The 15,614-nt window shown below is 43.2% G+C and overlaps 1 protein-coding gene across 2 annotated transcripts in view; it reads right to left on the bottom strand.

Annotated features, from left to right (window-relative positions):
• Positions 1–15,614, bottom strand: part of LOC110496841 (retinoic acid receptor beta) — a 156,957-nt gene that overhangs the window by 56,367 nt on the left and 84,976 nt on the right. For both annotated transcript variants that reach the window (XM_036953008.1, XM_036953007.1), the window contains one exon: positions 3,560–3,720. In XM_036953008.1, coding sequence (XP_036808903.1) covers positions 3,560–3,720 — 161 coding nt within the window. The remainder of the gene's footprint in view (positions 1–3,559; positions 3,721–15,614) is intronic.

Below are 15,614 nucleotides of genomic sequence, written 5' to 3'. Positions count from 1 at the left end.
ACCAAAAATTCTGAAATTTCCATCCTTCATTACAACATTTTCCGTCAAGATAGAACTGCTAAAGGGGGCGGAGTTGCAATCTACTGCCGAGATAGCCTGCAGAGTTCTGTCATACTATCCAGGTCTATGCCCAAACAGTTTGAGATTCTACTTTTAAAAATCTATCTCTCCAGAAATAAGTCCCTCACTGTTTCCGCTTGTTATAGACCCCCCTCAGCTCCCAGCTGTGCCCTGGACACCATATGTGAATTGATTGACCCCCATCTATCGTCAGAGTTCGTACTGTTAGGTGACCTAAACTGGGATATGCTTCACACCCCGGCAGTCCTACAATCTAAGCTAGATGCCCTCAATCTCACACAAATTATCAAGGAACCTACCAGGTACAACCCCAAATCCGTAAACATGGGCACCTTCATAGATATCATCCTGACAAACTTGCCCTCTAAATACACCTCTGCTGTTTTCAACCAGGATCTCAACGATCACTGCCTCATTTTTTATTTTACCTTTATTTTACTAGGCAAGTCAGTTAAGAACAAATTCATATTTTCAATGACGGCCTAGGAACAGTGGGTTAACTGCCTGTTCAGGGGCAGAACGACAAATTTGTACCTTGTCAGCTCGGGGATTTGAACTTGCAACCTTCCGGTTACTAGTCCAACGCTCTAACCACTAGGCTACCCTGCCGCCCATTGCCTGCGTCCGTTAAGGGTCCGCGGTCAAACGACCACCCCTCATCACTGTCAAACGCTCCCTAAAACACCTCTGCGTGCAGACCTTTCTAATCGACCTGGCCCGGGTATTCTGGAAGGATATTGACCTCATCCTGTCAGTAGAGGATGCCTGGTTGTTCTTTAAAAGTGCTTTCCTCACTAACTTAAATAAACATGCCCCTTTCAAAAAATGTAGAACTAAGAACAGATATAGCCCTTGCTTCACTCCAGACTTGACTGCCCTTGACCAGCACAAAAACATCCTGTGGCGTACTGCACTAGCATCGAATAGTCCCCACGATATGCAACTTTTCAGGGAAGTCAGGAACCAATATACACAGTCAGTTAGGAAAGCAAAGGCTAGCTTTTTCAAACAGAAATTTGCATCCTGCAGCACTAATTCCAAAAAGTTTTGGGACACTGTAAAGTCCATGCAGAATAAGAGCACCTCCTCCCAGCTGCCCACCGCACTGAGGCTAGAAAACACTGTCACTACCGATAAATCCAAGATAATCGAGAATTTCAATAAGCAGTTCTCTAACGGCTGGCCATGCTTTCCACCTGGCTACCCCAACCCGGCCAACCGCTCTGCACCCCCCGCAGCAACTGCCATCGATAAGAGACATGACTGTGCAGCCGTCTTCGTTGACCTGGCCAAGGCTTTCGACTCTTGTCAATCACCGTATTCTTATTGGCAGACTCAACAGCCTTTGTTTCTCTATTGACTACCTCGCCTGGTTCACTAACTACTTCTCAGATAGAGTTCAGTGTGTCAAATCGGAGGGCCTGTTGTCCGGACCTCTGGCAGTCTATGTGGGTGCCACAGGGTTAAATTCTTGGGCTGACTCTTTTCTCTGTATATATCAATGATGTCGTTCTTGCTGCGGGTGATTCCCTGATCCACCTCTATACAGACAACACCATTCTGTATACTTCTGGCCCTTCTTTGGACACTGTGTGAACAAACCTCCAAACAAGCTCCAATGCCATACAACACTCCTTCCGTGGCCTCCAACTGCTCTTAAATGCTAGTAAAACTAAATGCATGCTCTTCAACCGATCACTGCCAGCACCCGCCTGCCCGACTAGCATCACTACTCTGGACGGTTCTGACTTATGTGGACAACTATAAATACCTAGGTGTCTGTCTAGACTGTAAACTCTCCTTCCAGATTCACATTAAGCATCTCCAATCCAAAATTAAATCTAGAATCGGCTTCGTATATCGCAACAAAGCCTCCTTCACTCATGCTGCCAAGCATACCCTCGTAAAACTGACTATCCTACCGAATCTCGACTTCGGCGATGTCATTTACAAAATAGCCTCCAACACTCTACTCAGCAAATTGGATACAGTCTATCATAGTCCCATCCATTTTGTCACCAAAGCCCCATATATATATATATATATATACAAACCCACTGGCTCCAGGTCATCTATAAGTCTTTGCCAGGTAAAGCTCCACCTTATCTCAGCTCACTGGTCACCGTAGCAACACCCACCTGTAGCACGCACTCCAGCAGGTATATTTCACTGGTCATCCCCAAAGCCAACACCCCCTTTGGCCGCCTTCCCTTCCAGTTCTCTGCTGCCAATGGCTGGAATGAATTGCAAAAATCACTGAGGTTGGAGACTTATATCTCCCTCACTAACTTTAAGCATCAGCTGTCCGAGCAGCTTACTGATCGCTGCAGCTGTACACAGCCCATCTATAAATAGCCCATCCAACCAACTACCTACCTCATCTACATATTTGTTTTTGTTTTTCTGCTCTTTTGCATACCAGTATTTCGACTTGCACATCCTCATCTGCACATCTATCACTCCAGTGTTAATTTTCTAAATTGTAATTACTTCGCCACTTTGACTATTTATTGCCTTACCTCCTTTCTTCATTTGCACACACTGCATACAGATGTTTCTATTGTGTTATTGACTGTACATTTGTTTATCCCATGTGTAACTCTGTGTTGTTGTTTTTGTCGCACTGCTTTGCTTTATCTTGGCCAAGTCGCAATTGTAAATGAGAACTTGTTCTCAACTGGCCGACCTGGTTAATGAAAAAAAGGTGAAGTAAAATAAAAACAAATAGGCTGGAAGCAGCACAGGCTCAGCAGCAGAGCACAGGACCACTGTGCAGTTGTGGAACCTATCAAGGCTCTCTAAAGACTAGCGTAGAATGTCTATCTTCTCATGACACTCTCCAGATATTGATCATCAGTTGACATGAAGCACCTGCCCTAAAGACTGCTCCTAACCTCCTTTGATTGTCATGGATTTCCATTCTAAATCTATCCAACCGTCCTGGAATTGCATGGACAGGAGAGGTTATTGAGTTGTGTTGGGGAGGATTTATCTTATAATTGAGTTCTGGCTACTGCATTAGAGGGGGATTTGCAGTACAGTACAATGGATCGATTTCCTTTGTGTGCTCCGCCAGTCAGAAGTACACTATCACACAAAATGAAACAGACAGTGTGTCAACAAGAGGGTTAGAGATACATGCTTGTGGTGTGCGTCAGTGGGACATGTAGACAATAATCTATCGATGTCTGAGTTAGTCAGACCTCACTACACTGACATTGATGCAAACTGTGCCTGGAGAGTTAACTACAACTAAATATAAGTGTGTCTGTGTGCATGCTCATCTCCTGTGGTTGTGCCCTTGAGCAAACCTCTAAACTGCACAGTGGCTGACCCTGGCTTCCAACCCCCCAGGGTCTGTGTGAGAATTTCTCGAGGGGTTGAGTTACGAATTTCTGTGATCTGAAAATGACAATATCCTGTAGTATACTTCTATTCTATTCTCTGTGTGTGTCTGTCTGTGTGCTACAGTACTAACCGTGGTGTATTTCCCCAGCTGGCAGAGCGATGGGAAGGTCTCCTGATGAGCCTTGCGTATCTTCTCTATGATGGCCTCTTGTTCTGCACTCAGCTCGTAGTTCTCTGTCAGCTCTGGCTTGGGACTCTCCTTCTTCTTCTTATTGCGGTCGTTCCGGACAGCTGAGAGAGGGGAAAAGAAAGTAATGGGAAAAGGTTAACTAACAAATGTCAACAATAAAAAAGTTAATTGAAGCCTAAAAAGCATCCTACACATTTTGGACATATCAACCATTCAGCACAGTGTTGGCATTAGGCTGCATTTGTATTTGTATTAACTATGGATCCCCGTTAGTTCCTGAAAAAGCAGCAGCTACTCTTCCTGGGGTTTATTATGGATCCCCAGTAGTTCCTGAAAAAGCAGCAGCTACTCTTCCTGGGGTTTATTATGGATCCCCAGTAGTTCCTGAAAAAGCAGCAGCTACTCTTCCTGGGGTTTATTATGGATCCCCAGTAGTTCCTGAAAAAGCAGCAGCTACTCTTCCTGGGGTTTATTATGGATCCCCATTAGTTCCTGAAAAAGCAGCAGCTACTCTTCCTGGGGTTTATTATGGATCCCCAGTAGTTCCTGAAAAAGCAGCAGCTACTCTTCCTGGGGTTTATTATGGATCCCCAGTAGTTCCTGAAAAAGCAGCAGCTACTCTTCCTGGGGTTTATTATGGATCCCCAGTAGTTCCTGAAAAAGCAGCAGCTACTCTTCCTGGGGTTTATTATGGATCCCCATTAGTTCCTGAAAAAGCAGCAGCTACTCTTCCTGGGGTTTATTATGGATCCCCAGTAGTTCCTGAAAAAGCAGCAGCTACTCTTCCTGGGGTTTATTATGGATCCCCAGTAGTTCCTGAAAAAGCAGCAGCTACTCTTCCTGGGGTTTATTATGGATCCCCATTAGTTCCTGAAAAAGCAGCAGCTACTCTTCCTGGGGTTTATTATGGATCCCCAGTAGTTCCTGAAAAAGCAGCAGCTACTCTTCCTGGGGTTTATTATGGATCCCCAGTAGTTCCTGAAAAAGCAGCAGCTACTCTTCCTGGGGTTTATTATGGATCCCCAGTAGTTCCTGAAAAAGCAGCAGCTACTCTTCCTGGGGTTTATTATGGATCCCCAGTAGTTCCTGAAAAAGCAGCAGCTACTCTTCCTGGGGTCCAGCAAAATGAAGGCAGTTAAAGGCAGTTATTAGTGAGCTACTCATATTCACAACTTGTGTGATTTAAGATGTGAGTTGTCTGGAATTGCACACTGTACTAAAATATACAACACCACTTACGACAAGGAGACTGAGTCCATGCAGTAACTTTCTTCTGCCATGACAACTGTGTATTTAAGCACACAGTATCTATCTTCAGCAACACCAGCCACAGAACACAAATGGTTAAACTCTCTGTCACTCAGTCTTTCTCTGTCAGCTTAGTGTCATCACTGCACAAGATTAAAGCGACAATATGTAACTTTTTGGGCGACCTGACCAAATGTACATTGAAACGTTATAGATTTGTCATTCTAATTGAAAGCAAGTCTAAGAAGCGGTAGATCTGTTCCATGTGCACTATTTCTATGCTTCCCATTCTCAAGTTTAGTTTTAAACTTTTGGTTTGGTACACCAGCTTCAAACAGCCGTAAATACAATATTTTAGGTTATTTAAAATATATTTCACAGCAGTTTAGATGGTACATTGATTCTCTACACTATACTTGCTTGTTATGTCACATAAACTGACATTTTAGCAACCAGGAAATGGAGGAGGGATTTTTGCATAGTTCATCATCAAAGTGTATAAAAAAGGCAGCTAGAGCTTCAGAACAACAGTGTTTAATTTGGCCAGGCGTTATCTCAACACGATGAAAGAGGCTGATCTTCTGACGGCCCTGGCATCGTCTCAGAGTAGCGCCCACTGGTGATTGCTGTGGCAACCCCGAGGGCAGTTCCATGTGATGGCGTGTTTATGTGTGGAGGCTGTTGGGATTCGGTGTGCGTTTGTGTGCGTTCTGACAAAGGAGGTTGAGATGTTCCTTTCCTTCCTCATCTTCTCTCATTCAATGAGAGAGCAGGAGAGAAACAGCAACATCAAGGTCACCTCTCTAACCACTGAGGCACGTACATGGAGAGAGAGACAGAGACACTCAGAGAGAGAGAGAGACAGAGACAATCAGAGAGAGAGACAGAGAGCAGAATTAGGCCGATACTCGCTAATTAACAAAATCCAGAAAAGAGCCGTTAAATTCTACAACCACCTAAAAGGAAGCGATTCCCAAACATTCCATAACAAAGCCATCACCTACAGAGAAGAGTCCCCTAATCAAGTTGGTCCTGGGACTCAAACAGACCCCATAGAGCCCCTGGACAGCAACACAACTAGACCCAACCAAATAATGATTAAACAAAAAGATAATTACTTGACACATTGGAAAGAATTAACAAAAAACAGAGCAAACTAGAATGCTATTTGGCCCTAAACAGAGAGTACACAGTGGCAGAATACCTGACCACTGTGACTGACCCAAACTTAAGGAAAGCTTTGACTCAGTGAGCATTGCTATTAAGAAAGGCCACCGTAGGCAGACCTGGCTCTCAAGAGAAGACAGGCTATGTGCACACTGCCCACAATATGAGGTGGAAACTGAGCTACAGTTCCTAACCTCCTGCCAAATATATGACCATATTAGAGACACATATTTCCCTCAGATTATACAGATCCACAAAGAATGCGAAAACAAACCCAATTTTGATAAATGCCTATATCTAATACCACAGTGTGCCATCACAGCAGCAATATTTATGACGTGTTGCCACAAGAGAAGGGCAACCAGCGAAGAACAAACACCACTGTAAATACAACCCATATTTATGTTTATTTATTTTCCCATTTCTGCTTCAACTATTTGCACATCTTTACAACACTGTATATAAACATATTTGTAATGTCTTTATTATTTTGGAACTTCTGTGAGTGTAATGTTTACTGTACATTGTTAGTGTTTATTTAACTTTTGTGTATTATCTACTTCACTTGCAATGTTAACATATGTTTCCCATGCCAATAAAGCCCTTAAATTGAATTGAGATACACAGTGAGAGAGAGAGAGAGAGAGAGAGAGAAACACAGAAACACAAAGAGAGAGAGAGACAGAGAAACAGAAAGAGCAGCTCAGCTGAAGGACCGAGAGAGAGAAACAGTAAAAGAGAAGGGGAGAGAGAGAGAAACAGTAAAAGAGAAGGGGAGAGAGAAACAGTAAAAGAGAAGGGGAGAGAGAGAAACAGTAAAAGAGAAGGGGAGAGAGAGAAACAGTAAAAGAGAAGGGGGGAGAGAGAGAAACAGTAAAAGAGACGGGGGGAGAGAGAGAGAAACAGTAAAAGAGAAGGGGAGAGAGAGAAACAGTAAAAGAGAAGGGGAGAGAGAGAAACAGTAAAAGAGAAGGGGAGAGAGAGAGAAACAGTAAAAGAGAAGGGGGGAGAGAGAGAAACAGTAAAAGAGAAGGGGAGAGAGAGAAACAGTAAAAGAGAAGGGGAGAGAGAAACAGTAAAAGAGAAGGGGGAGAGAGAGAAACAGTAAAAGAGAAGGGGAGAGAGAGAGAAACAGTAAAAGAGAAGGGGGGAGAGAGAGAAACAGTAAAAGAGACGGGGGGAGAGAGAGAGAAACAGTAAAAGAGAAGGGGAGAGAGAGAAACAGTAAAAGAGAAGGGGAGAGAGAGAAACAGTAAAAGAGAAGGGGAGAGAGAAACAGTAAAAGAGAAGGGGGAGAGAGAGAAACAGTAAAAGAGAAGGGGGGAGAGAGAGAAACAGTAAAAGAGAAGGGGAGAGAGAGAGAAACAGTAAAAGAGAAGGGGGAGAGAGAGAAACAGTAAAAGAGAAGGGGGAGAGAGAGAGAAACAGTAAAAGAGAAGTGGAGAGAGAGAAACAGTAAAAGAGAAGGGGAGAGAGAGAAACAGTAAAAGAGAAGGGGAGAGAGAGAAACAGTAAAAGAGAAGGGGAGAGAGAGAGAGAAACAGTAAAAGAGAAGGGGGAGAGAGAGAAACAGTAAAAGAGAAGGGGGGAGAGAGAGAAACAGTAAAAGAGAAGGGGAGAGAGAGAGAAACAGTAAAAGAGAAGGGGGAGAGAGAGAAACAGTAAAAGAGAAGGGGGAGAGAGAGAGAAACAGTAAAAGAGAAGTGGAGAGAGAGAAACAGTAAAAGAGAAGGGGAGAGAGAGAGAGAAACAGTAAAAGAGAAGGGGAGAGAGAGAAACAGTAAAAGAGAAGGGGAGAGAGAGAGAAACAATAAAAGAGAAGTGGAGAGAGAGAAACAGTAAAAGAGAAGGGGGGAGAGAGAAACAGTAAAAGAGAAGGGGGGAGAGAGAGAGAAACAGTAAAAGAGAAGGGGGGAGAGAGAGAAACAGTAAAAGAGAAGGGGAGAGAGAGAGAAACAGTAAAAAAGAAGGGGGGAGAGAGAGAGAAACAGTAAAAGAGAAGTGGAGAGAGAGAAACAGTAAAAGAGAAGGGGGGAGAGAGAGAAACAGTAAAAGAGAAGGGGGAGAGAGAGAAACAGTAAAAGAGAAGGGGGGAGAGAGAAACAGTAAAAGAGAAGGGGAGAGAGAGAAACAGTAAAAGAGAAGGGGAGAGAGAGAGAAACAGTAAAAGAGAAGGGGGGAGAGAGAGAGAAACAGTAAAAGAGAAGTGGAGAGAGAGAAACAGTAAAAGAGAAGGGGGGAGAGAGAGAAACAGTAAAAGAGAAGGGGGAGAGAGAGAGAAACAGTAAAAGAGAAGGGGAGAGAGAGAAACAGTAAAAGAGAAGGAGAGAGAGAGAAACAGTAAAAGAGAAGGGGGAGAGAGAGAGAAACAGTAAAAGAGAAGGGGGGAGAGAGAAACAGTAAAAGAGAAGGGGGGAGAGAGAGAGAAACAGTAAAAGAGAAGGGGAGAGAGAGAAACAGTAAAAGAGAAGGGGAGAGAGAGAAACAGTAAAAGAGAAGGGGGAGAGAGAGAGAAACAGTAAAAGAGAAGGGGAGAGAGAGAAACAGTAAAAGAGAAGGGGAGAGAGAGAAACAGTAAAAGAGAAGGGGGAGAGAGAGAGAAACAGTAAAAGAGAAGGGGAGAGAGAGAAACAGTAAAAGAGAAGGGGGAGAGAGAGAGAAACAGTAAAAGAGAAGGGGGGAGAGAGAAACAGTAAAAGAGAAGGGGGGAGAGAGAGAGAAACAGTAAAAGAGAAGTGGAGAGAGAGAGAGAAACAGTAAAAGAGAAGTGGAGAGAGAGAAACAATAAAAGAGAAGGGGAGAGAGAGAGAAACAGTAAAAGAGAAGTGGAGAGAGAGAGAGAAACAGTAAAAGAGAAGGGGAGAGAGAGAAACAGTAAAAGAGAAGGGAGAGAGAGAGAGAAACAGTAAAAGAGAAGGGGGGAGAGAGAGAGAAACAGTAAAAGAGAAGGGGGAGAGAGAAACAATAAAAGAGAAGGGGAGAGAGAGAGAAACAGTAAAAGAGAAGTGGAGAGAGAGAAACAGTAAAAGAGAAGGGGAGAGAGAGAGAGAAACAGTAAAAGAGACGGGGGGAGAGAGAGAGAAACAGTAAAAGAGAAGGGGAGAGAGAGAAACAGTAAAAGAGAAGGGGAGAGAGAGAGAAACAGTAAAAGAGAAGGGGAGAGAGAGAGAGAAACAGTAAAAGAGAAGGGGGGAGAGAGAAACAGTAAAAGAGACGGGGGGAGAGAGAGAGAAACAGTAAAAGAGAAGGGGAGAGAGAGAGAAACAGTAAAAGAGAAGGGGGGAGAGAGAAACAGTAAAAGAGAAGGGGAGAGAGAGAAACAGTAAAAGAGAAGGGGAGAGAGAGAGAAACAGTAAAAGAGAAGGGGGGAGAGAGAAACAATAAAAGAGAAGGGGGGAGAGAGAGAAACAGTAAAAGAGAAGGGGGGAGAGAGAAACAGTAAAAGAGAAGGGGGAGAGAGAGAAACAGTAAAAGAGAAGGGGGGAGAGAGAAACAGTAAAAGAGAAGGGGGGAGAGAGAAACAGTAAAAGAGAAGGGGGAGAGAGAGAAACAGTAAAAGAGAAGGGGGGAGAGAGAGAAACAGTAAAAGAGAAGGGGGGAGAGAGAAACAGTAAAAGAGAAGGGGGAGAGAGAGAGAAACAGTAAAAGAGAAGGGGGGAGAGAGAGAAACAGTAAAAGAGAAGGGGGGAGAGAGAGAAACAGTAAAAGAGAAGGGGGGAGAGAGAAACAGTAAAAGAGAAGGGGGAGAGAGAGAGAAACAGTAAAAGAGAAGGGGGGAGAGAGAGAAACAGTAAAAGAGAAGGGGGGAGAGAGAAACAGTAAAAGAGAAGGGGGAGAGAGAGAGAAACAGTAAAAGAGAAGGGGGGAGAGAGAAACAGTAAAAGAGAAGGGGAGAGAGAAACAATAAAAGAGAAGGGAGAGAGAGAGAGAAACAGTAAAAGAGAAGGGGGAGAGAGAGAGAAACAGTAAAAGAGAAGGGGAGAGAGAGAAACAGTAAAAGAGAAGGGGAGAGAGAAACAATAAAAGAGAAGGGGAGAGAGAGAGAAACAGTAAAAGAGAAGGGGGGAGGGAGAGAGAAACAGTAAAAGAGAAGGGGGGAGAGAGAGAGAAACAGTAAAAGAGAAGGGGGGAGGGAGAGAGAAACAGTAAAAGAGAAGGGGGGAGAGAGAGAGAAACAGTAAAAGAGAAGGGGGGAGGGAGAGAGAAACAGTAAAAGAGAAGGGGAGAGAGAGAAACAGTAAAAGAGAAGGGGAGAGAGAGAAACAGTAAAAGAGAAGGGGGGAGAGAGAAACAGTAAAAGAGAAGGGGAGAGAGAGAGAGAAACAGTAAAAGAGAAGGGGGGAGAGAGAGAGAAACAGTAAAAGAGAAGGGGGGAGAGAGGGAAACAGTAAAAGAGAAGGGGGAGAGAGAGAGAAACAGTAAAAGAGAAGGGGAGAGAGAGAGAGAAACAGTAAAAGAGAAGGAGAGAGAGAGAAACAGTAAAAGAGAAGGGGAGAGAGAAACAATAAAAGAGAAGGGGGGAGAGAGAGAAACAGTAAAAGAGAAGGGGGGAGAGAGAGAAACAGTAAAAGAGAAGGGGGAGAGAGAGAGAAACAGTAAAAGAGAAGGGGGGAGAGAGAGAGAAACAGTAAAAGAGAAGGGGGAGAGAGAGAGAAACAGTAAAAGAGAAGGGGAGAGAGAAACAATAAAAGAGAAGGGGAGAGAGAGAAACAGTAAAAGAGAAGGGGAGAGAGAGAGAAACAGTAAAAGAGAAGGGGGGAGAGAGAGAGAAACAGTAAAAGAGAAGGGGGAGAGAGAGAGAGAAACAGTAAAAGAGAAGGGGAGAGAGAGAAACAGTAAAAGAGAAGGGGGAGAGAGAGAGAAACAGTAAAAGAGAAGGGGGGAGAGAGAGAGAAACAGTAAAAGAGAAGGGGGAGAGAGAGAAACAGTAAAAGAGAAGGGGAGAGAGAGAGAAACAGTAAAAGAGAAGGGGGGAGAGAGAAACAGTAAAAGAGAAGGGGGGAGAGAGAGAGAAACAGTAAAAGAGAAGGGGGAGAGAGAGAGAGAAACAGTAAAAGAGAAGGGGAGAGAGAGAAACAGTAAAAGAGAAGGGGGAGAGAGAGAGAAACAGTAAAAGAGAAGGGGGGAGAGAGAGAGAAACAGTAAAAGAGAAGGGGGGAGAGAGAAACAGTAAAAGAGAAGGGGAGAGAGAGAGAGAAACAGTAAAAGAGAAGTGGAGAGAGAGAAACAATAAAAGAGAAGGGGGAGAGAGAGAGAAACAGTAAAAGAGAAGGGGGGAGAGAGAAACAGTAAAAGAGAAGGGGGGAGAGAGAGAAACAGTAAAAGAGAAGGGGGAGAGAGAGAGAAACAGTAAAAGAGAAGGGGGGAGAGAGAGAAACAGTAAAAGAGAAGTGGAGAGAGAGAGAGAAACAGTAAAAGAGAAGGGGGGAGAGAGAAACAGTAAAAGAGAAGGGGGGAGAGAGAGAAACAGTAAAAGAGAAGGGGGAGAGAGAGAGAAACAGTAAAAGAGAAGGGGGGAGAGAGAAACAGTAAAAGAGAAGTGGAGAGAGAGAAACAGTAAAAGAGAAGGGGGAGAGAGAGAGAAACAGTAAAAGAGAAGTGGAGAGAGAGAAACAATAAAAGAGAAGGGGGAGAGAGAGAGAAACAGTAAAAGAGAAGGGGGGAGAGAGAGAGAAACAGTAAAAGAGAAGTGGAGAGAGAGAAACAATAAAAGAGAAGGGGGAGAGAGAGAGAAACAGTAAAAGAGAAGGGGGGAGAGAGAGAGAAACAGTAAAAGAGAAGGGGGGAGAGAGAGAAACAGTAAAAGAGAAGGGGAGAGAGAGAGAAACAGTAAAAGAGAAGGGGGGAGAGAGAGAAACAGTAAAAGAGAAGGGGAGAGAGAGAAACAGTAAAAGAGAAGGGGGGAGAGAGAGAGAAACAGTAAAAGAGAAGGGGGGAGAGAGAGAGAAACAGTAAAAGAGAAGGGGGGAGAGAGGGAAACAGTAAAAGAGAAGGGGAGAGAGAGAGAGAAACAGTAAAAGAGAAGGGGGGAGAGAGAGAGAAACAGTAAAAGAGAAGGGGAGAGAGAGAAACAGTAAAAGAGAAGGGGAGAGAGAGAGAGAAACAGTAAAAGAGAAGGGGAGAGAGAGAGAAACAGTAAAAGAGAAGGGGAGAGAGAGCGAAACAGTAAAAGAGAAGGGGGGAGAGAGAGAGAAACAGTAAAAGAGAAGGGGAGAGAGAGAAACAGTAAAAGAGAAGGGGGAGAGAGAGAGAAACAGTAAAAGAGAAGGGGAGAGAGAGAGAAACAGTAAAAGAGAAGGGGAGAGAGAGAGAAACAGTAAAAGAGAAGGGGGGAGAGAGAGAGAAACAGTAAAAGAGAAGGGGAGAGAGAGAAACAGTAAAAGAGAAGGGGAGAGAGAGAGAAACAGTAAAAGAGAAGGGGGGAGAGAGAGAAACAGTAAAAGAGAAGTGGAGAGAGAGAAACAGTAAAAGGGGGGAGAGAGAGAGAAACAATAAAAGAGAAGGGGAGAGAGAGAGAAACAGTAAAAGAGAAGGGGGAGAGAGAGAGAAACAGTAAAAGAGAAGGGGGGAGAGAGAGAGAAACAGTAAAAGAGAAGGGGGGAGAGAGAGAAACAGTAAAAGAGAAGGGGAGAGAGAGAGAAACAGTAAAAGAGAAGGGGGAGAGAGAGAGAAACAGTAAAAGAGAAGGGGGGAGAGAGAGAGAAACAGTAAAAGAGAAGGGGAGAGAGAGAAACAGTAAAAGAGAAGGGGGGAGAGAGAGAGAAACAGTAAAAGAGAAGGGGGGAGAGAGAGAGAAACAGTAAAAGAGAAGGGGGGAGAGAGAGAGAAACAGTAAAAGAGAAGGGGAGAGAGAGAGAAACAGTAAAAGAGAAGTGGAGAGAGAGAAACAGTAAAAGAGAAGGGGAGAGAGAGAGAGAAACAGTAAAAGAGAAGGGGGGAGAGAGAGAGAAACAGTAAAAGAGAAGGGGAGAGAGAGAAACAGTAAAAGAGAAGTGGAGAGAGAGAAACAGTAAAAGAGAAGGGGAGAGAGAGAGAAACAGTAAAAGAGAAGGGGGAGAGAGAGAGAAACAGTAAAAGAGAAGGGGGAGAGAGAGAGAAACAGTAAAAGAGAAGGGGGGAGAGAGAGAGAAACAGTAAAAGAGAAGGGGAGAGAGAGAGAAACAGTAAAAGAGAAGGGGGGAGAGAGAGAGAGAAACAGTAAAAGAGAAGGGGGGAGAGAGAGAGAAACAGTAAAAGAGAAGGGGGGAGAGAGAGAGAAACAGTAAAAGAGAAGTGGAGAGAGAGAGAGAAACAGTAAAAGAGAAGGGGAGAGAGAGAAACAGTAAAAGAGAAGGGGGGAGAGAGAGAAACAGTAAAAGAGAAGGGGGGAGAGAGACAGAAACAGTAAAAGAGAGTTTGAGTTTTTATAAAACCTTTATTTTTTACTCAAGTGTTAACATAAATAATGACACACTGCCTTTTCAGAAATGAAACAACAAATGTAATTCCTAAACAAAAATAAATACATAACATATACATTCAACTTATTTCAGCAGCAAAAAATAATTTCCCCTCCTCTACAAAACAAAGCGCTCTTTCGTAGGCCCACTTCTCCTCAAATAATAGGAGATCTTTTACAGCTGAAAAGAACTCAAAATCTACTTTTATTCTTGCTTTCACTAAACCTTTAAAAACACATCTTACATCCTGCCCATATCCCGTTTCTATCTTATGTTTCCTACTCAGAAAAATTGACATCTTAGCTTGTCCCAAAATAAAATGTAACATTTGACATTTTCTTTTCTGTTGTTTACTATATTGAAACCCCAAAATAAAAACAGTGTTATTGAAAAACTCCCCTACTGCTTTAAACAAAGATTCCAGCATTTCCAATAGAGGTTTTATCCTCTCACACTCCATAAAACAGTGAAAAATGGTTTCTCTTATATTACAAAAAGGACATCCATCTCTAACATCTGAGTTAATAACAGATACAAAAGCATTAACTGCAATGATGCCATGTAAAACCCTCCATTGCATATCACCAGTACCCTTTTGTAACGGTGGTTTGTACAGTGCTCTCCATGCTGGCTTTACCTTGTCATCAATGCCCAATTTTACCCTCCATGGAGTATCTTTTCTATTTTTCAATTTATCTTTATTCAACACCTTGACACACCCCCTATACAATTCCTTCCCATTCACCTCATCCAAACCCACCTCCTCCAACCCTCTCAAATCCAGCAATAACGCCTTTCTTTCTGACTCTGGGATATTTGGTGTAATCCCTAGTTTTGGAAATGAGACGTCTTCATCTTGCACCTTCTTCTTGTGGCTACTAAGCATACCCCATTCTTCCGCTGACAGAGCCTTCCTACAGCTCCCCAGCATTTGTCCGACAATCCTTTCCGACCTCATCCCCAAATGTTCTGCCACCCGTCTTCCATCCATTAAGGCGGGCCCAGCCATGGCCATTAACTGTCTTAAGGTGATGATTTTCCCCTTCACCAGAATCTTGGAGAAATGTGGAACAGCTGCAGTTGTACAATCCAGTCTTGCCCCATACACCAGAGGTTCCTCCAACAGCCAATGCACTGACTCCGCTGAAGTTCTTCTGGACACCTTCATTACGCTCCACACTCTGAGAAGGCCTCTGTAAAACGGAGGTACTCCTTCCCTAGAAATCTGGCTACTATCAACCAGAAATAAAGCCTTCTTTAAACCTAATCCTCCAACCCTCTGTAATATAAGACCTGCCACCCCTCTCCACACCACATTTTCCGGTCCATAAAGCAACCTTTGAATAAACTGAAACACACTGCCTTTTCAGAAATGAAACAACAAATGTAATTCCTAAACAAAAATAAATACATAACATATACATTCAACTTATTTCAGCAGCAAAAAATAATTTCCCCTCCTCTACAAAACAAAGCGCTCTTTCGTAGGCCCACTTCTCCTCAAATAATAGGAGATCTTTTACAGCTGAAAAGAACTCAAAATCTACTTTTATTCTTGCTTTCACTAAACCTTTAAAAACACATCTTACATCCTGCCCATATCCCGTTTCTATCTTATGTTTCCTACTCAGAAAAATTGACATCTTAGCTTGTCCCAAAATAAAATGTAACATTTGACATTTTCTTTTCTGTTGTTTACTATATTGAAACCCCAAAATAAAAACAGTGTTATTGAAAAACTCCCCTACTGCTTTAAACAAAGATTCCAGCATTTCCAATAGAGGTTTTATCCTCTCACACTCCATAAAACAGTGAAAAATGGTTTCTCTTATATTACAAAAAGGACATCCATCTCTAACATCTGAGTTAATAACAGATACAAAAGCATTAACTGCAATGATGCCATGTAAAACCCTCCATTGCATATCACCAGTACCCTTTTGTAACGGTGGTTTGTACAGTGCTCTCCATGCTGGCTTTACCTTGTCATCAATGCCCAATTTTACCCTCCATGGAGTATCTTTTCTATTTTTCAATTTATCTTTATTCAACACCTTGACACACCCCCTATACAATTCCTTCCCATTCACCTCATCCAAACCCACCTCCTCCAACCCTCTCAAATCCAGCAATAACGCCTT

Source organism: Oncorhynchus mykiss, chromosome 18 (assembly GCF_013265735.2).
Source record: "Oncorhynchus mykiss isolate Arlee chromosome 18, USDA_OmykA_1.1, whole genome shotgun sequence".
Taxonomy (NCBI): domain Eukaryota; kingdom Metazoa; phylum Chordata; class Actinopteri; order Salmoniformes; family Salmonidae; genus Oncorhynchus; species Oncorhynchus mykiss.
This window is presented reverse-complemented; position numbering and strand designations above follow the sequence as displayed.